Source organism: Gymnogyps californianus, chromosome 8 (genome assembly GCF_018139145.2).
Source record: "Gymnogyps californianus isolate 813 chromosome 8, ASM1813914v2, whole genome shotgun sequence".
Taxonomy (NCBI): Eukaryota; Metazoa; Chordata; class Aves; order Accipitriformes; family Cathartidae; genus Gymnogyps; species Gymnogyps californianus.
The window spans coordinates 25,194,939-25,214,128 of record NC_059478.1 but is presented as its reverse complement, the minus strand read 5'-3'; the positions used below and the strand labels follow the sequence as shown (position 1 = coordinate 25,214,128).

The window sequence follows — 19,190 nt, the reverse complement described above, 5'->3', positions numbered from 1 at the left end:
AATGGGGTGTGCAAGGGCGGGGGTGCACGCTGTGGAGAGGTGTGCAAGAGTATGTGTGGCACACGGGGGGGCTGGTGGCCTGTCATCCGCCCCCCCCCCCACCCCGGGGCTCTCGGTCTGGGGACTGCTGGCAGGGCTTGGGGTGGGGTTCGGGGGGGGGGTCACTGGCGTTGGTGCAGCGGGGCTGGGTGGGTGCAGAGATGCCGGGGTCTCCCCTCCCACTTGCTCCCCCCTAAGCCCCAGGCTCCCCATCCCGCTCAGCCCCTTCCCCACCGCTGCCATGGGGTGGGGGGTTGTGCCCCTGCCCAGGCCGGTGCCAGCGCTCGCTGCCTGCTGCAGCACGGCCCCGCTGCCGGGGGAGGGCAGCACGGCCCTGCGGAAGGGCCCCAGCACAGGGCCCGGCTGGAGGGGCAGCAGCGGGGCTGGGAAAGGGGGAGCTCACCCTGTGTCCCTATCCCGCAAGGGACCCCTGCAGCCCCGCCACCCCTGGGGTCACTGCCCGGGCTGCGAGCGGGCGCCGCGGCGCCTGGGTGTCCTCGCACCCACCCCATGGCCCAGCTCCAACCCCCCCAGTCCCTGCACCACTTCTTGGGGTGACCCGGGTATCCTGCCCTGACCCCGAAGCCGTGGCGTGGAGCAAAAATGCTCTTGGCCACAGCACCACCTCCGGCAGTGTCCAGCCCCGCAGCCTGCCCCACTGCAGAGCACCCGGCTGGGGGGCACTGCTGCTGCCCAAGCCCCCAGGTCGGGCTGGGGGGACCTTGGCGCCCGGCCCCTATTTGGCGTGCGGGTCCAGGTGACGGTGGTGGTCGCGGGGCCGCGTGCCACGCCGGGGTCGGCAGAGGCGGGAGGGCACCCCGCTGCCCTTCCTCAGCGCGTGAGACCGCCAGGCTGCCGCGATGCTCTCCACCTGTGGGGACGGGGAGAGGGATGGGGGGCATCAGCATGGCCACAGCGTGGTCCCCCCCCAAACCTGGCCTTGCAGCAACCTCCACCCCTGGAGGTGAGCCAGGGCACCCCGAGAGGAAGCAGCAGCTCACCGGGATGAGCAGATCCTGCTGGTTGTGGCTCTCCAGCGTCGCCAGCTCACTGGGTGCCAGCAAGGGCAGGCGCAGCTCCTGCACGGGCAGGGCAGCCACCTCGGGCACTGGGCGCTCCAGGACGGCCTGCCAGCCAGTGGGATATGAGGGATGGGGCTGGTGATGCCCTGGGCACCATGGGGTGTTTGGGGGGAGTGAAACAGCCTCTGTGCCCACTGCACAGCCCCGGGTTCAGGGACAGGGGTGCCTGGGTTCCCTGCCTGGGCTGGTGGGAGTCCAGGCACCTCTGGGTGGCTCTGCCTGAGGGCCCCAGCCAGGACCATCCCCCCCGTCACTGCCGTGTTGCACTCACTGAGCTGACGTGCGCCCACTCCCGCACAGCCTGCACCAGGTCCAGCTCGTCCACGGCCAGGCGGTCGCTGCGCAGCACCCGCGCCAGCACCACGTCAGAGAGCTCGTGGAAGCCCTGTGTCCGCACCACCGCCTGCCAGCACACCGCAGCACCGGGGCACTGGTACCGGGACCCCACACCGGCCCCCCACCTCCATGGGCCATCGGACCCATCCTGGCACCATCCCTGCCTGGCACCCCAGCATCCCCCCATCCAGACCCCCATCCCTTGGCACCCTAGTACCCCCCAGCCAGCCTCTACCTGGCACCCGGCATCTTCTCCCCAAACACCATTTGCTCCCTTTCCTCCCCCGCCCAGCCTCCAGCCACCCCATTCTTAGGGGCCTCACTCCCCTGACTCATGCTGTGTCCCCCAGTGTTCCCCATGCCACGTGCTCCCCATGCCCTGGGGTACCCTGTGCCATGCTCCCCCATCACCCGCAGCCGTACCGCAGTGCAGCCCTCGATGAAGGTCAGGCAGTGCTGCTGGAGGTCTGCCTGTCCGTAGGTCACCGCAGCCTGTGGGACAACACAGACACCTGCAAGGGGGTCCAGGGCAGGAGGGACCCCCGCCAAAGCCCTACAGAGACACGGGCGCTCTCAGAGACCCGGGTTAGGTGAGCATCCCCGTGCGCGGGTGCCACGGTGCAGGTGTGGTGGGGAAGGGGCACCAAGGTCCCCTTCTTTCCTGGCCTGCCCCGCAGCAAAAGGTTTGGTGACTCTACCACCCACAACAGTCATCCAGCCCTGCCGTCAGCAGGAAGCACCTGATTTTCCACCGCTGCTCGGGGACGTCACCCGGCCCTGGGTGGGCGAGAGGCCTCGGCGTTGCTCTCACAAGGCCACACTGTGAGGACATGGCGACACCCGTCCCCAGCGCTCCTTGCATGGGCACAGGGTCAGTTTAGAGCCCCCCACATGTGCCCCATGCTCTGGTGCGAGCCCCAGCCTGCCCCATAGCTGCCATCCCCCACTGCAGCAGGAATTTGGGGTGCTCTCATCCTCCCCCAGCCCTACCCAGCGATGCTCGTCCCAGGGCTGGCACTGCTCATCTGGGCACCAGGAGGACACGTCCCTGTCCCCCCGTGGTGGCAGCCCCTGCGTGTGGGGTACTCGGGACCAGCACAGGCAGGGCAAGTGTCACCTTCCCCTCCACCACGGCAGGGGACTAGCATTGGTTCTAGCGGGGAGGGAAGGCGAGATGTTTTCTTCAGGTTTGTTTTGTTCTGGGGTTTTGGGGTTTTCTGTTTGTTTCCTCTGGGCCAGTTTTAGCTCTGTTTACGCCACGGTGATCTGGCACCACGTCTGGTGGGCGCTTCTGTGCTCTGCGGCCGGCATCTCACCCCGAGAGCATCACTTCAGCCTATGAAGATGGAACAAATCTTCTCTGGGGAGCAGCCGTGGTCCCACCAAGCAGCATGGCAGGGCCATTGAGACCCTCCCAAGGCTATTTTTAGGTGCTCCAACTCTCAGCAGGGTTTTTGGGACTGGCCTCAAAACCATGACAGCTCTCTCAAATCCAGTGCCTCCCAGTTTCATGCAGATGATGGCAAGGCCCTGGCACTGGGGAGCTCTGGCCAGCCCTGCTCAGGGCAGCGTGAGGACATTTCCCTGCCAGGCTGTGGTGGCCCCGGTGTCCCTTGCAGCCCTGGTACAACGTGCCCAGGAGCTGGCAGGGCAGCTGCTGGGCCAGGGGTGGGTAGGAAATCCTGCCCTGCCTAGTATGAGGGTCAGACCAGCTCCTGCCCCAAAATCAGGTGGGTTATTTTTAATCCTCTGTGACCCCATTGGGGTCACACTCACCTGCAGGGCCTCGCAGACCTGCTCCACGCTCAGCGTGTCCTTGATGAACTTGACGCAGAGCTGGAAGGCAGATGAGGAGAGGGTGGGCAGAGGGGGGACCCAGCCCTGCCATCCCCCCTCCACGACTCACAGCATCCCCTGAGCCCCCAGGACATGGGACATGGGACATGGGATGGAGGCACCTCCAGCCCCTCAGGGTTTCGTAAGGCAGCGATGGGCTGTGGGATGAGGGCTCACAGCATGGCCTGTGGGCAGCCAGCCCGGGCACTGATTCAGCCAGGGACCAAGCTTGATGTGACCAAACCCCAGACAACCTTATGGCCCCAGATGGGTCACCTAACCCTGGCCACAGTCACCAGCCATGTCCTGCCACGGGGGATGGCCCTGGTGCCAGCTGCAGTGCACTAGGTGACCCCAGCTTTGCCCAGCCCTGCCTGCCAGCTGCTCTCTGCCTGTGACTGCTGGAGCACCTGCATCTCTGGCTGCAGCCCACACGCGGGCGATGCAGCTGGGATGCAGCCAGACAGGCACGCATGTATTGGGGAGCAAGACTTCCCTCCTGCCCATCTCAGCTGCCTCCCACGCAAAGGGGTCAGAGCCCCTGGGAAACCCAAGGGGATGTGACACGCAGGGAGGAGCCGTCAGCTGGAGCAGAAGGGCCCTGAGTCATTGACGGGATGGACATGAGGTCACCCAGCAGCTGGGGACACAGCCATGGGCTTCCCCAGCTGTCCTTGGTCAGCCCCTTCCCCCCCCACCCCTCCTCTGCGGCTCTCCCTGCTGCAGGTCTTCCTACATGCATTCGCATTTGCTGGATGGTGGGGTGGGACTTGTGTGGCTGGGGCACTGGGTCGCCCTTTTTTGCAACACCCCTTATATCCCTTCCCTGCCCAGCCAGCTGTTTGACAGCCCCGTGCTGCATCTGGGGTCGGGCTGAGCTTGTCCACACAGGGTGATAGGGCAGGTCCCGTCCCGCTGCCTCAGCACACAGCAGCCCGCGGTTCCTCAGCTCCTCAGCGAGGTCCTTCCCCGGCGCGGTGGGAAGGGAGGGGAAGTCCGGGCGCGAGATGGTGGGTCACGCGATCGGCCTGGCCGTAATTCAGGAATCACTCTGATGACGTGGCCCGGCCGCCCTCCCCAACACTGAGCCACTCCAGCTCCCTGCCCCCTCCTCGTCCGGCTCCCACCCCTCCTTTTTGCTCCCTGCTGCCTTCTCAAAACCTTCCCGCCCGAAGCAGCACCCCCTTGGCAGCACCGCAGCTGGGGTGCTGAGTGCTCCCCAGGACCGGGGCTTTCCCTACGGCATCATCCTGCCAGATGACTGGAGGGCACCCGTGGGCGATGGCATAGGGGTTTTTCTGCTGCCCTTTTTGCCATGTGGGACACATGAGGCCCCATGCCCTTCCCCGGGATTCCCCAGCCCCTGTGGGGCTCCCGGCCGGTGCTGCACTCCCTCAAGGGGGATCCCACCGGAGAGACCCTCTGGGACTGAGAAGCGGGGGCTGAGCCTGCACTGGACCCGGGTGATGCACCACGGTGCCGTCCTCAGAGCCACCTCCAGCCACCGGCCACGCAGGGACCATCTTGGGGTGCTCCTCAGCATGGGGGCACTAGGGGACCACCACCCCCAGTCTAAGCAGGGCCATACCTTGCACAGGTCCTGCAGGCCGTACTCCACCGACGAGGTCAGCACCTCCAGCGCCTGCAGACAAGACAGACCTTGTGAGCATCGGCGTGCAGGGCCACGGACAGGCATGGCAGCCCAGGGGCCAAGGGCGTGTGTCCTCCTGCCTCCGTGGGAGCTCCCAGGTGGGGCATGGACGGGGAAGGGGCTGCCACATGGGGGCATATGAAGGTGTCCTCCTCTGGTGTCCCCATTCCCAGTGTCCAAGGTGTGCACAGCCAGCCTTCCCAAGGCTAGGGCAGACACATGTGGGACAGGGTGCTCTGGACACCCCACTGTGCTGGGCTGAGACCCCACACACTCATTGCACTGTTAGCCAGCCAGAAAGCATCATGCAGTGCATCCCCTCCACCTTCAGCATCCCAGGAGCTGCAAAGCACCCCCTAACCCTGCATCCCCCTCCTTGTCCCTCCCATGCCCATGGTCCCTGCCAGCCCCATCCCCACTCACGATGTGGCTGTTGAGGGTGACGCTGTTGGTGTAGAGGAACTCAATGACGGCCAGGAAGACCTCGGGCTGCACGTTGCCCAGGATGAAGGGGCCCTGGGGTGGGACGCTGCTGGGGGATTCCTCACTGCCCGCCGGCCCCTGGCCAAGCATCCCCCGGAAAGCCTGGCAGCGGCACGCCAGCACGCAGCGGTGCGCAAACACCTTCTGCTGCTCCCGGCCCACCACGAACGTCACGTCGCTGCGGGGGAGAGGGGACCGTGAGGGATTGGGTGCCTGGGAAGCCAGGTCATGGGATGCCTTGGAGCTGGGACAGGGCACATGGGCAGGGACCAGCTGGGTGCCCATCCCAGCGGGGCAGTGCCCTTTAGTTTTAATTCAGGGACTTTTCCCAGCAGAGGCATGGAAGGGTCCTTGCTGGTGGCTCCTTGCGGCCATCTGAATGCTGCAGGTGGGCTGAGCAAGACGGGTCCTCTGGAAAGCACAGACTGCTATAAGTGCTGACACAGAGAGCCATGGATGCTGGTACAGACAGCCCTGGGTCCCAGCACAGACAGCCCTGGGTGCTGGCACAGAGCAGGGCAGAGAAAGGCCAGGGACAGCTGGAGAAAGTGGCTTTCTCTTTTGGCACGGCAGAGCCAGGGAAAGCGTGGCTGCCACTGGGCTCAGCCTCCTTGACTCACGGGAACTGACTCACGGGCTCAGGGATGCGAAGTCTCCAGCATCACCGCCAGTGGGGCTGGCACTGGCCCTCCCCCGACGTGCGGGACAGGGCAGCCTGTGGTGCACACTGGGGCATGGGGTCCATCCCGCTGCCCTGGTCCCCCACAGCCCCCCAGCACAATTCACCAGCTCTGTGGCCCCAGGAAAGGGAGGCAGGATCAGGGGAAAGGGAGCAGGCAAAGGGCAGGGAGTCTCCAGGCTATGTGCACCGTTCGGCCATGGCCCATCCATACCCTCGGCCTCTCCTCCATCCCAGCAGGGCAATGAGCAGAAGACATGCCACCCAAACTCTAGCTGCCACGAGGCCATGCACAAACCCATGGCCCGACCCTCATGGTGTCCCACAGGGAGATGGATGTGCCCACCAGAGGGAAGAGCACCTGGGTCATCCCACATGTATATCGGGATACACACGGCTGGGGTGTGCTGGGCGGTCTGAGCAAAGCACAACAGGTCCTCCATGACTGCTAGGGGGACCGAAATAAACTGTTCCATGGCTATGGTCCACAGGCCAAGAGGGGGAAGCAGGGTGCAGGATGCAGGCTGTGAGATGTGGGATGCAGGCTGCGGTTATGGGATGCAAGGTCTTGGATGCAGGACGCAGCCTGCAGGGTGCAGGATGAAGGTTGCAGGATGTGGGATGCAGAACGAAGGATGCAGGATGTGGGGTGCAGGTTGCAGGATGCAGAATGAAGGCTGCAGGGTGCAGGCTGCGGGATGCAGGCTGCAGGAGGAAGGATACCGGATGAAGGATGTGGGACAAAGGTTGATGGATGCAGAGTGCAGATTTTGGGTTGCAGGATGCAGAACGAAGGCTGCAGTATGTGGGTTGCGGGATGCAGGACGAAGGGTGCGGGATGAAAGATGCGAGTAGCAGGATGTGGGCTGGGGATGGCCAGACACTGGCAGCCACTTCCCAACTGCCTGGCACTGTGGCTGGGGAGTTTTCACTGGGATTTCTCTTCTGGGTGGCCAAAATTTCAGCAGGGATGGGGATTTCCTCAGATAGCAGTGGCATTTGTGCCAGGCCTCAGCATGAAGCGGGTGAAGACCACACAGCCAGCCAGCTGCCAGGCAGGACGTGCCATGTAGGTGGGGGGTGTCCAAGGCAGTGGCTGTCCATCTCCGCTCCCCACTCTGGGAGGAGGTGGCAGGGATACCAGGCGCTGCGAGGGGGGCCGGCTGGGGTGCAGGGAGGTTGGAGATGTTGAAGGAAAGCACCCGTGAAGCCGGGGTGGGAAAGGAGTTGAGCACGGCTGGCTGCCCCTGAGGAGCACGGCGGCTGCAGTACCCCCACTCCTGACAAGGGCAGGAGCCGCAGCGTGGGATTTAGCCTGGGACACTGCCTTGCCCTGCTGGCACCATGCCCAGGGACAGAGGGGGTCTGGGCGCAGCCGGGGACCTTCCCAGAGAGGCAGTGGCCGTTCCAGGGGGGGTGCACCCGGGCAGCCCTGGGCTCCTGCTGCCGTGTAGATGTCGGGGGGAGTGCTGCAAAAGCTGTGCGGGGTGCCCCGGGGTGTGCACAAAGCCATGCCTGCCCCGCCAGCTGCCCGGGGTTCCTTGCATTGCCCAGGGGCCCCAAACCCCCCCGGCAGGGCTCGGTGTCACGGGAAAGCAGCACGGAGCAGGCGCCAGAGGCTTTGGCATGGCTGGGGGGGGTGGCAGCCCCCCGGGCCCTCACCTGAACTGGGGGTTGTTGACCAGGGTGCGGAGGGCGGCGGTGAAGGCGGCCGCTTCACCCTGCAGCCGCGCCGAGCAGGGTCCGGCCATGGGCTGCCTTGGGGAGGGCGGCGGAGGAAGGCGGCGCAGGCAGGCGGGAGGCAGGCGGGAGGCAGGCGGGAGGCAGGCAGAAGGCAGGGCAGAAGGCAGGCAGAAGGCAGGCGGGAGGCTGGCCGGCCTGGGGAGGCCGCGGGGAGGAGGCTGCCGCACTGTGTGACATGGCCCATTGCTAGGGAAACCTGGCAGGCAGCATCGGGGCCAGGCAGCCAGGCTGCCGGGGAGGCAGCAGGAGGGAGAGAGGGGGCGGCGGGCAGTGAAGCCCACCCTTGCTGCCGAGGCGGCTCTGTCTGGGTGTTTGCCGGATAGGATTGAAGTGGGAAAGCAGGCCTGCATCTCGGTCTGAGAGGCATCCCCCTGCCGTGGCTCATGGCATGGCACCAGCACCCCCGGCATGGGGACCTGTCCCACAGCTGGTGGCTTTGCTGCAGAGGAGCCCGTGGATGGGGCAGATGAGGGTTCAGGGAGGCAGGCTGCTGGGATTTTGGAAAAGGCAACACAGGCACAGGTTAAATGCACAAAGATTACCCCAATCTCCACATGCACAGCCCCCATGGAAAGCCACTGGGCATGGCTGGGTGCCCGGCACCGGCAGTGGAGCAAACTCGAGCCCAGGGGGGAGATCTGCCCCCTGAAATGGCAAAAGCCTTCTCTCCTGCTGATGCTCCAGGCCCAAAGCCTTGCAGCTCTTACGTCTGCTTAGGATACAAGTGATTGCAGGCAGAAAAAAGCATAACCAGCCTCGCCCAAGCCCAAACCAAGTGCTGTGCCAGGGGATGCCCCATCCCCTTTCTCCCAAGCCTGGCTGGCCCCAAGCAGCCTGCGGATGGGGACGTGGGGAGGGTGCCCACGGAGGGACCCACCTTCGCTTCCCAGCAGCAGTGGGAGGGAGAAGGAGGAGCAGGGCCCGCAGCCGACGGCAGCACCTCGAGGGAGCGGGGTTCAGCTGCCAGCACGCTTGGCAGCGCTAGTCAGCGGCAGGCTATAAATACCTCTGACGGGAGATAGAAACACAAAAGCTGTCTCCACTTCCCTCAAATAGCTCGGCAGCCAGACCAGACAAAGGCACATTGACAGGGCAGCCGTGGCGTACCAGCTGGGCTGGGCTCCGCCGGCGGAGAGAAACCCTGCTTGGGGTCGGGAGCCCCCAGCAAACCTGCCCTGGGGCCAGGGCATTGCAGCAGCAGGGTCCTCGGCACATGGCAGGGCTGCGTTCGATGGGTGCCCACCCATCCACACTCTCCCTTGTTGCAGGGGGGATAAGTACCCGAAAGATGCAAACCTTTGGGTAAAATCAAGCTGTTGGAGGTCCCAGCCCCGCTGCAGCCCATAGCTGGGGTGCAAAGCAGCCATCAGAGTGGCTGTTCTCCACCCCCTGCTCTTCCTTTGCACATTCAACACCAGCAAGCATTTTTCGGGGCTGGCAAGGAGCAGCTGAGGTTGGAGGGCACGTGCCCAGAGCGACCATGTCCCTGTGCTGGCACAGCTGGAAATGCAGACAGGGCAGGAGTGAAAGGGGACGGGGCTGTCCAGGGACCAGGAAATGAGGAGTTACAGGAGCCGTGCCCCAGAGCAGCCCTGGAGAGCTGCAGTGTCACATAGCAACACTTCACGCTCCAGGAGCACAATGGGTTTGGCCCTACTCACTGCGACTTGTGGGATCAAGGTTTGGTCCTGGGCAGCCAGGAGCACAACGTCGACCGGAGACAAATCCCCTGGGTTTACCCAAGGAGAGCAGGAGTGGGGCTAGGGGTAAGTGTGGGACCAGATGCAGGCAGGAGGGCTGGGGAGGTTGGAGGGGAAGGAGCTGCTCACCCATGCTGGGGGGAAAGGCTGGGGATGGGAGGGCGGAGGGCTGGATGGACCATGCGTTGCTGCACTGGATCAGCCCCAGCTGGCCGAGGCTGCTGGGGACGGAGGTGCCGGAGAAGGGAAGGCAGCTACCACCGTCCTCCCAGCCCCTCTGCATCCGGCCCCGCAGGGACCTGTGTGCCACGAGGCATGGGATTTGCAGGGAGCAGTGAGAAGCGAAACAGAGAGGCAGTGGGATAGAGAGGCTGGGGGACAACCCACCTCCCCCTGACACTCAGAGCCACCTCTCCTTTCCAGGCCACCTGTATGGCCGAGCAGCCATCCCCAGAGATGGCCCTGCCAGCCCAGGTGATGGCTGCAGACAACACTGAAGCCCCTCTGCTCCGGGCCACCTGCCACAGCTCCCAGCCCCCAGCCCCAGCACGGGGCACTGATGAAGGTAAACCACCGCTCCTGCCCTCCCGCCGCAGCTCCATCCTCAGCACCCTCCCGGCACCCCTAGCCAGCCGCCGCAGCTCGCTCGGGGCGGCCCCGGGGGGCAGGCGCCCCTCCATTGGCCCCTGGATGCTCCACAGCCGCGTGAGCTTCTCTGGGCTCCCCCTTTTCCAGCCCATCCTCAAGACCCGCCTTGAAAACACTTACAGGATGCAGCCAGACAAAGGCTGCAAGTTTGACGCGGGGCGGGTGCAGCGGGTGCTGGAGGCATCCCTGGCCGGTGCCCTGGGGACCGTGGTCTACAGCCCCCAAGGCAGCGCCCCGCTAGCCCAGAGCCTGGCCCAGCTGCTGCAGGGCCAGGTGAAGGAGGTGGTGCCAGGCCGCTACAAGCTGGTCTGCCATGTGCTGCTGGGCCAGCAGGGCCAGCAGAGCCTGCTGGTGGCCAGCCGGGCACTGTGGGACCCCGAGAGTGACAGCTTTGCCTCCGCTACCTTCTCCAATACCTCCCTCTTTGCTGTGGCCACAGTGCATGGGGTCTACTTTGAGTAGTACCTGCCTCTCCCTCCACCCAGCCTTGTAGAACTACAGGGGGAGAACAGCTGAAATAAAGAGGTTTGCTCCAGCTGTGACTCATACCTGGAGTCTTTGGTCATGGTGCATGCAGGGAGCAAGGCATGGATGCACCTCTGTGCCCTGATGCTCACTGCAGCCCCCAACCTGGGCTCACACTCATGGTGTAGCTTCCACTACCACAGTTTGCAAAAAGACCCAAGCTGCAGCAAACACAACCCAAAAGGCTGCATTACCCTGGAGCAGGCAGCTGTCCAAGGCCATCCTTCAGGGAGCAGCCCAGCCTGCTTCCCCCAGCACAACCTGCTCACAGGCAGATTGATTACACCAGTGCTGGGGAAGGAGGTGACAGATCACCTTCAAAGCAAGCTCATGGAGCAGATGAGTCAAGTCCCTCCTCTTTCCTGGCTTCCTTCCCAGCTCATATCCCATCACACCAGGTGTCATGGTGCAAGGATCTAGGCAACTCACCCACACCCTGGGCCCCAGCCCCTGCCTTCTCCAGCTCAGCAGAAGCATGAGAACAGCTGGGTTTGGTCCAAGTGCAGAGACACTTGGGAATGAGAGTCTGGCAGCAGCAAGGAGAAGCTGAGGCAGCTCCAGGGCTCCACAGGCATCAGCAAGAGCTAACTCTGCCCTTCCTGCCAGCCCCAGGAAGGGCAGTGGAGGTACCACATGGGCTCCTCACCCCCATCCTGCCTCCCTGACCTTGTTCCCCAGCAACAGCCAGTGTCAAGAGGGGGTCTTGCCTGGCAGGCAGAAGCAGCCCTGGAGCAAGGATGATGGGGAAGCTGAAGCCCTTTTGTGACCCCCAGCTCCAAGCAAGGCAGACACAGTTTGCCCTTACAAATAAATTTTTATTGAGGTGAGTCAGGGACAGGGGAGCTGCACATGGACAGACCAACAGGAAAATAAATAATTCCATATAAATAAGATACATAAATAGTCCCACACAGCAGAGACTGCCTTGAAACAAGAAACCTCCCCGGGTCCCAACAAGAAGAGGGCTTCTCCAGGCAAGCCCTCAGATCCCATCCCCCCCACCCTTTAGCAAACCTCAACTTGTACCAGACAATTCACAATCTGGGAGCAGACAGGGCATGGTTGGGCCCAGCACAGCCCCCTCCTTAGTGTAGCAGTTGTGGAGTGGCACACACCAGCCCACACAACCCCTGGCAGGGCAGGCAGCACCCTTCACCCCTGTCCACCCTGGGAAGGAGTTCTCCCTACCCCACAGCAGCCAAGCCTTGAGGTCAAGGCTGTGCCAGTACTCCCCAAGCCATGGAGAGGGTCTGTGCAACTGGTGCATCACCTTGGGCAGAACAGCCTGATCCTCACTGCAGGCAGCTGCCAGCCAGGGCAGGCTGGAGCACCAGGCCACAAATGAGGCACAGCCAGCCCCAGACCTGGGTGCAGGGCACTCACCCACCACCTCCCTGTGCCATCCCAGTCCACTCCACCAAGATCAGCACAACCAGAGCAGGAACTGCCAGTAGGAAGACAGCAATTGCCCAGAGCCAGGGAGCAGCAAGGATGTCCAGACCTGCTGCTGTAACCACATCCACATGTCTTAGTCCAGAGTCCAGCTGAGCACCAGGATACAGGGTGCCCAGGCGGGCAGCCAGCACCACAACATACCTCCCATCCCATGGGAGGGCAGAGAGAGACCTCTACGTCCAGAGAGGGTCCCCCCAAGGTCCCACACTAGGCATCAGCCTGTTCTTGGAGGAGATTGAGAATGTATCTGAGGCGGTAGTGGAGCTCAGGAGAGCAGCCCAGCTCCTGGATGCTGCACAGCTTATAGGTGTAGGAGTTGCGCTCCCGGTTGATGTAGGTGACAAGGCAGGAGTGGTCAGGCTTGCTAATGATCACCTTGGTGTGGTCATTGTAGAAGTTCACCTAGGAGACAGGTTGCGCTTGGTTTAACCCACACTTCCCACAGCATGTTAGGAGCTGGGATAGAGCCATGCTTCCTGCCTCAACCTGTTCCTCCTCCCTGACCTGCCCAGGAGCATCCCTGCTCCGTGCCCCATGGCAGGAACATGCCAGCCCCAGCACCAGGGCAGACAGAAGCAGCCAACTGAAGTGTCATGTCCCCTATGGGCTGGACAAGCTGTGATCAGCAGCTCTGGGCACTGGAGCAGCATCCTGCACCCACAGCTGTTTCACAGCTGGACCTTGCATTTGGGCTGTGGCAGACAAGATCTAACACAGGTCAAGTCCCCAGCTGGCCTCCTCGCCACAGGGGTCTTGGCATCTCCACTATGCCCCACACATACCTGGAGGGTGCCACTGCTGAAGAGCATGAGCAAGGCTTGGTCAGTCTTCACGCACTGCAAGAGGAGCAGGGCTGGCTGCCCGAGGTCATCTATGCTGGGCAAGTCACCTCCCTTGGAGAGAAGGGTCTGTGTAAGCCACTGGTCCCATACATGGCAGCACTGCCACCAGCGTACACACAGCAAAACCTGGACACACTCCCAGTGGGGTCCTCACTCCCAGGACACAACTCTCTGGGTGTCCACCTGACCACAGCCTGTGAGCCAGGAGTCCCAGAGCCCCAGGCAGTGTGGTCAAGCCATGACCCAACATCCAACCCACACATGATCCCAGCCCACCTCAGGGCCCGGCACCCACCTTCATGAGATGCTGCTCCATGTAGGATGCAAAGTAGCGCAAGACACTCATCTGTCCCTGCAGCTGCTCAGGGATGGCGGCCACAGAGAACACAAGGTGCTTGCTGTTGGTTGGGTTGTAATGCACCGTCCTGGGAGGGAACAGACCATGAGCTTTGGGGCTCCCCAGCACCAAACCCACTCCTGGCACAGCCTCCCCCTTGCCCCTTCCCACCCAAGGGGCTTCCCCAGAGACACCAGCCCCTTCCTCACTGCTTACCTGTGGTTGGGGGAAAGTGTCATGTGTGTGCCGTTGTTGAAGAGGACTCCAATGCTGCGGTTGGAGAGCTGGTAGCCAAAGCCATACTTGTTGGAGTAATCCACCCACTTGCTCACCCAGACAAAGTGCTCATGGCGGGCGAGGGAAGCCGGGTTTTTCTCCACTGGTGGAGAGGAGAGGGGGTGAGCAGAGCAGGCAGCCAGCCCCTGCCCACCTCACCTCCCCAGCAGGGAGCAGACCCCCTGCAGCGGGCTCTGGCAGCATTTAATGTACACCAAAGAGCAGCCATGCCTTCATCCCATGGGGAAGGGGATGCACAGCGCCCTGTCCCATCCCAGAGCAGTCCAACCGGTTTACCTGGGGGCATGGAGGAAAGACAGGTCTGCAGGAGCCGGACAGCCGACTCTATGATGGCAGAGGCAGTGATGCAGTCTTCAAAGGCTGCAGAGAGAAGATGACAGGCTGAGTCAGCCGGCCCCACTATCAGCCAGGGCAGGACAGGAAGCTCAGGGCAGGCTGGGGTGGCCTGGGCAGGTATTGCTTACCCTCACAGCTGCTGGCCATCGTCCCCCGGATGGAGGGGGACACAGACTTGTGAGATGTCTCCTCCACCACTGTCTCCACGGGGCTGGAGCTGGTGCTGCGGCCTGATATGGGGGTGGCCTGCGGAGATACCTGGCTTTATCACCATCCTGCCTGCTTCCCTGAAGAGGGGTGTGCACAGGCTCGGGCATGTTCTCACCTCATTCCCTTCCACGGTTTTATAGCTCATCTGCCAGCAGATCGAGGTCTTCATCAGCCCAGTGACCAGCTTGGAGATGTCATCCTTGTCCTCCAAAGAGCCCTTCTTGGCTGAGGAGAAAAGCAATGAGCACACTGCTGAGTACAGGGGATGGGGACATCTGGGCCACTCCTCCCAGTAGCTCAGTTCTCCCTCAGCTGCTCCCATGCCCATGGTGGTGAGGATGGTGTCAGGCAGCTGCCTCCCACTTTCACTTCCCAGTTCTCATGCAACACACGGCTTCCAGGAGGAACTGCCCTCATGGGTTGCAGCACAGCATCCGTTGCTCCCCAGGAGCACACCCATGACACCCATGCCAGGCCACCAGCACCAGAAGGGCAGCGGCAAGCCCAGCTTGTGCTGGCCCCGGGCAGGGGGTCCACAGAGACCCATCAGGAGGTCTTTCCGTCTTTCCAGGAGACGGGACCCACTTCTCCCTGGAGGAAGGGTCACCCAGAGGCTCCTGGGGAAGTGCATGGACTCACCCTTGGGTTTCTTCTTCCCAAAGAGTGTCTTGGTGACTTTAGCAAACAGACTCTTTGCTGGGTTGGGGGGACTCAGCTCTGGAGCCATCACACAGCTGCTGGGAGGGAGCTTCTCAGGTGTGTAGCCCTGCAGAGAGGTCAAGGCAGAGATTTGGTTTCCATAGCCCACATGCCCCAGGCAGAGCAGCTGCCCTGAGCTGACCGCAGTCACTCAGCCCTCCTGCCAGCCAGCTTGCATTTCTGTCAAGCCTTGGCCCCACGACTGGCATCAATATGGGAAACAGCCCGTGCTATAGGGACAGGGCAGCAAGATCCCTCAGTTCCCCTGGCTGGCATTTGGGCAGGACAGTGGCTGCTTCCTTTGAAGGACTAAGACGGGCTCCGAGAACAGCACCCTACACAACCCAAAAGGCCTCATCCCCCCTAGAGAAGGGTCAAGGCCAGACTCCCACCCACTCACCTTGAAGAACTCATGGTCCAAGATCTCCTCAAGGGTGAGGCGGTCCTGGGGGTTGCGTCTGAGGATGCCAGTGATGAGCTGCTTGGCAGGCAGGGAGAGGAAGGCAGGGAGGGTGTACTCCACCTGCTTGATACACCTGTAGGTCTCCTTGAGGTCAGAGGTCTCAAAGGGAGGGTTCCCACACAGCAGGGTGTACCTGGGAGGGGACACACATGCCACTGTCACATCCCTGCCAAGCTTGTGACTAAGCAGCACTTAAAGCAAGGAAGTTATTGGCATTTGGCCGGCCACACCTGGCTGGGAGCACCACTTCCAGCCTGGGCAGCTGCACTCACATCCGGCCACGCTTCCTCCTAGCAACTGTTTCGAGCAACAGGCAAGGAGCCCTGCGACAGGGGAGAGGGCTGGCAGGCAAAGGCCACTCTCTGCCACCGCCGCTCTCACCCCTGTGCGGCTGCCGGGGCAGAAAGCGGAGCAGGAAGCTTGCGGGCAGCGGCCAGGCAAGGGGCTGGATGCACCAAAGCAGCACAGCGATCGCTCCCCGAACAGAGCGGCAGCTGCCGCCAGCCACCGAGATTTTCCGTTGTTTATCAGGTTCACAGGGCGGTCAAGCCTGCTTTGAACCGGAGCTGAGCGCAGCACAAGAGCTCCTGCCCCCAGCAGCTCCTGCTTGCGCAGCCCCCGAGCAGCATCCCAGGATGGCTGGCAGCACCACTCCAAAGGTGGGCTCGGCAGGATCCAGCCACCCGCTTCCCCTCCCCCTGCCTTTCAGCAACCGCTGCAAAGCCACGAGGCAAAGTGCAAGAGGACTTCCTCATCGGGGCTGCTCCACAGCCCAGCTCTCCCCCACCCCGCGCAGGCAGGGCTGCCCGGACCCCTCCCCACCCACCAGCACAGACTTACATGACACAGCCCAGAGACCACACATCTGACTCTGGCCCATGGCCCTGCCTCAGCAGCACTTCTGGGGCCAGGTAGTTGGGGGTCCCACATATCGTCCTGCGGGGCAGAGCGCCAGGTCAGTGTATGCTCTGCATCCCCTCACAGACAACCTCCCCCCCTCCAAGCCCTGGGATTTAGCTTGCAGCCTGTCCTCCCCCCTCTATTCTGCTCTTTGTGGCCCAAAGCCCCCCTCCATCTACAAGGAGCCCCGTACAGACTCCTCCCTCTCCAGCTCCCGGGGGTCAGGAGCAGCTGCTCTTGGGGAGCCGTTGGGAAGAGCTTGTCCTAGAGCCGGGGAGGAACAGAGCCTTTGTGTCCCAGCCCGCGCAGCCGGCAGGGCAGCCGGGCAGGCACAATAGCGATAGTCAGCACATTGTTCTCCCCAACGGCTGCGAGCTCACTCCTGAAGGAGCCACAAAGCCCCCAGCCCCCTCGCCTTGCTTGCAGCTGGGGCAGGAATCACTCCCCCACCCTGAGCAGGGGCCCTAAGGCTTCCCCTCCCCAGGCCAGGAGGGACCAGTCACCCCTCCACCCTCCTGGGAAGCCACAGGAGGAAGAAGAGTGAAACCTCAGAGGGCTCTGGGATAGGGAAACCTCAAACTTACTTTTTCTTCTGGTCAGAGATATCCTGGCAAGCAGCTAGCCCAAAGTCCCCCACTTTCAGCTCCATGTTTTCATTGATGAAGAAGTTGCCTGCAAGTCAAGGGCAATGCATCACCACAAGTCCCTCTGGGGCAGCTCGCTCCCCACACAGTGCCCTGCCCCAACCACAGCACTCACCGAGCTTGAGGTCTCTGTGCAGGATGCCCTTGAGGTGAAGGTATTTCAAGCCTGAGATGATCTGTTTGAGGTAATAGCGCACTTCGGGCTCCAGCAGAGTATGGCGGGCCTTCCAGATGTGGGCCAGGGACTGCAGAGTGAGAGAAGGCAGCTTGGTGATGGCAGGCAGGGAGAACAGGCAGCCCTGCTGACTAGGCATGGGGCAGGCAGGGTCAAAGCCAGTTCTTCCAGAAGCTGCACATCCACAAGTAATCCTCCTTTCACAGCCATGACCTCAGCAGACTCCCCACACAAGGTTGAGGTTGCTTAGCACAGCCAGGGGAACCACTGGATTTATGGTGGCCCCACCAGGAGCTACGGGCTGCCAACATGAGCAGGCAGCCCGAGTAGGACAGGCAGGCAGTGGTGTCCCCAGCGCCGTGCAAAACCACATGGCTTGTGGCTGAGCTCAGAGGGTGTGACAGAGCAGGCAGCAAGGCAGCCCAGGAGAAGGAGTGTGCTAACAAAGCACCTCAGATCAGGCCTGCTCCAGCCAGCCACGGCTCTGTTTAGGAGATCCTTTGGCAGGGAGGCCACACGAGCACTCACCTTCCTACTGCAGTGCTCCAGGAAGATGTAGATGCTCTCTGTGTCCTCGAAGTAGTGGGAGAACTTGACGATGTGCTTGTGGTGTAAGTCCCGGTGCAGCTCTATCTCATTGGTGATCTGAAAGGGAGCAGTGATCCTGGGTAAGCGCACGACCCCTGCTGCACCCTGCCAGCCCAGCAGCCCACCAACCCCACAGCACCCACCTTCTCCCGCTGGTGGGGTTTAGCCACCCGGCTGTGAGGAATGACCTTCACGGCATAGGTTTTGTTGCTGGAGAGGTCTGTCATTTCATAGCATCGTGCAAACCCACCCTGCAAGGGAAGAGGTGGTTACGGATGGGTGAGAGACAGCTCTTCACCCCTGCCTATGAGCGTCCTCCTCTTCCTCCTCCGTTCCCTTGCAGCACAGCCCAGCAAGCATCACACGCTCCCTCCTGCTGCATCGCCCACTAAGATCTGAACTACAATGCTCTCACCCAGGGATTTTCTTCACCCAGTTCCTGTAAAACGTCCAGGGCATTTTTCCTCCCACCATGGCCAGACTCTGCATCTTTCCACGTGACAGATCAACCTGGAAAGTCCTGCGCAGGGCAGGGAGCCCGGGGACCGGAGGCCACCGAAAGGCAGCCCCATGGAGACAGGTTTTTCCTGCCGTGATGTCAGCTTCCAATCTGCACACTCAGCCACCAAGCCCGCCCGGGCCGGGCTGGGAACCGGCACCCACCTCCTACACACGCCGCTGGCAGCGGGAGGAAAAGTTGCGTGTGGCAGAGCAGCGCGGGCCGGCACCCCTGGGAACCGGGGCACCCGCCGGCCCACGCACACCCCGCGGGGCGCCCCGAAACCGATGCGTCTCCGATAGCCGGCGAGGCATGCAGCCAGCCCGGGTGATTCACAGCTTCCAGCGCTGCTGCGGGCCCGCCGGGAGAGGCGGGGATGGTGGGGGCGGCGTGCGGCAGCCGAGAGGCCGCATCCAGCCCCGGGCCACCCCGGGGGGTGGTGGGCGGGGATGGGGGTCGAGCAGGCGCGCAGCCCCCCGCCTCTCCCCGCGCCCGCACCGGGTGGCGGTTCCCAGCCCCACTCAACCCGGCACGCCCCGACCGGTGCCCCCCGCAGCGGCTCCCCCCCACCCCACCCCCGCTTCCCCGGTACCTTTCCCAGCAGGCGGCCTTTACAGTAGGAGCGACCGGAGAGCGGGTCGGTGATGATGCGGGTGGTCTCGGCCGCGCGGGGCGGGGGCGCCGGGGCGGGCCGTGCGGGGAGGCAGGCGGCGGGGAAGGGGGGGAAGAGGCCGGCGGGCTCCATGGCGGCCGCGGGAGAAAGGAGAAGGCGCCGCGGGGCTGGGGCTGCTCCGCCACCGCCGGGCCCCCGCGCACGTGGCCGTGGCCGTGGCCGTGGCCGTGCCCCGCCGCCGCGCGCCGCTGCTGCCGCCCCAGGAATCCCGCCGGCTTTATCAATGGGCGCGCTGACGTCACCCGCGGAGCCCCGCCCTCGGGCGGCCCCGCGCGGCCCTTAAAGCGGCCGCCGCACGACGAAAGGGTGGTGGGATGGGGCGGAGGGGTCCTACGTACCCACTGGCACCC

The 19,190-nt window shown here is 63.2% G+C and overlaps 3 protein-coding genes across 4 annotated transcripts; 1 reads left to right on the top strand and 2 right to left on the bottom strand.

Moving 5' to 3' along the window:
• Positions 1 to 584: 584 nt before the first annotated feature.
• Positions 585 to 7,857, bottom strand: BTBD19 (BTB domain containing 19). The gene is made up of 8 exons (XM_050901227.1): positions 7,769 to 7,857; positions 5,368 to 5,605; positions 4,882 to 4,935; positions 3,234 to 3,293; positions 1,881 to 1,949; positions 1,393 to 1,524; positions 1,041 to 1,166; positions 585 to 910 (listed from the first exon to the last, which is right to left on the bottom strand). Exons 1-8 carry the CDS (start codon positions 7,855 to 7,857, stop codon positions 776 to 778), a joined length of 903 nt encoding a protein of 300 aa, XP_050757184.1. The 3' UTR covers positions 585 to 775.
• A 2,124-nt stretch (positions 7,858 to 9,981) lies between these two features.
• Positions 9,982 to 10,693, top strand: DYNLT4 (dynein light chain Tctex-type 4). The gene has a single exon (XM_050901381.1). It carries the CDS (start codon positions 9,982 to 9,984, stop codon positions 10,657 to 10,659), a length of 678 nt encoding a protein of 225 aa, XP_050757338.1. The 3' UTR covers positions 10,660 to 10,693.
• Positions 10,694 to 11,727: 1,034 nt separating this feature from the next.
• On the bottom strand, positions 11,728 to 18,960 carry PLK3 (polo like kinase 3). Of its 2 annotated transcripts, none has more exons than XM_050900795.1 (15): positions 18,760 to 18,960; positions 17,812 to 17,919; positions 17,609 to 17,725; positions 17,021 to 17,150; positions 16,846 to 16,933; positions 16,202 to 16,297; positions 15,299 to 15,494; positions 14,839 to 14,965; positions 14,315 to 14,424; positions 14,118 to 14,235; positions 13,930 to 14,013; positions 13,573 to 13,735; positions 13,315 to 13,444; positions 12,960 to 13,070; positions 11,728 to 12,579 (listed from the first exon to the last, which is right to left on the bottom strand). In XM_050900795.1, exons 1-15 carry the CDS (start codon positions 18,910 to 18,912, stop codon positions 12,385 to 12,387), a joined length of 1,926 nt encoding a protein of 641 aa, XP_050756752.1. In that variant the 5' UTR covers positions 18,913 to 18,960; the 3' UTR covers positions 11,728 to 12,384. The 2 variants fall into 2 exon arrangements, with proteins under 2 accessions (XP_050756752.1, XP_050756753.1); XM_050900796.1 differs by having other exon boundaries at positions 14,330 to 14,424.
• Positions 18,961 to 19,190: the final 230 nt, after the last annotated feature.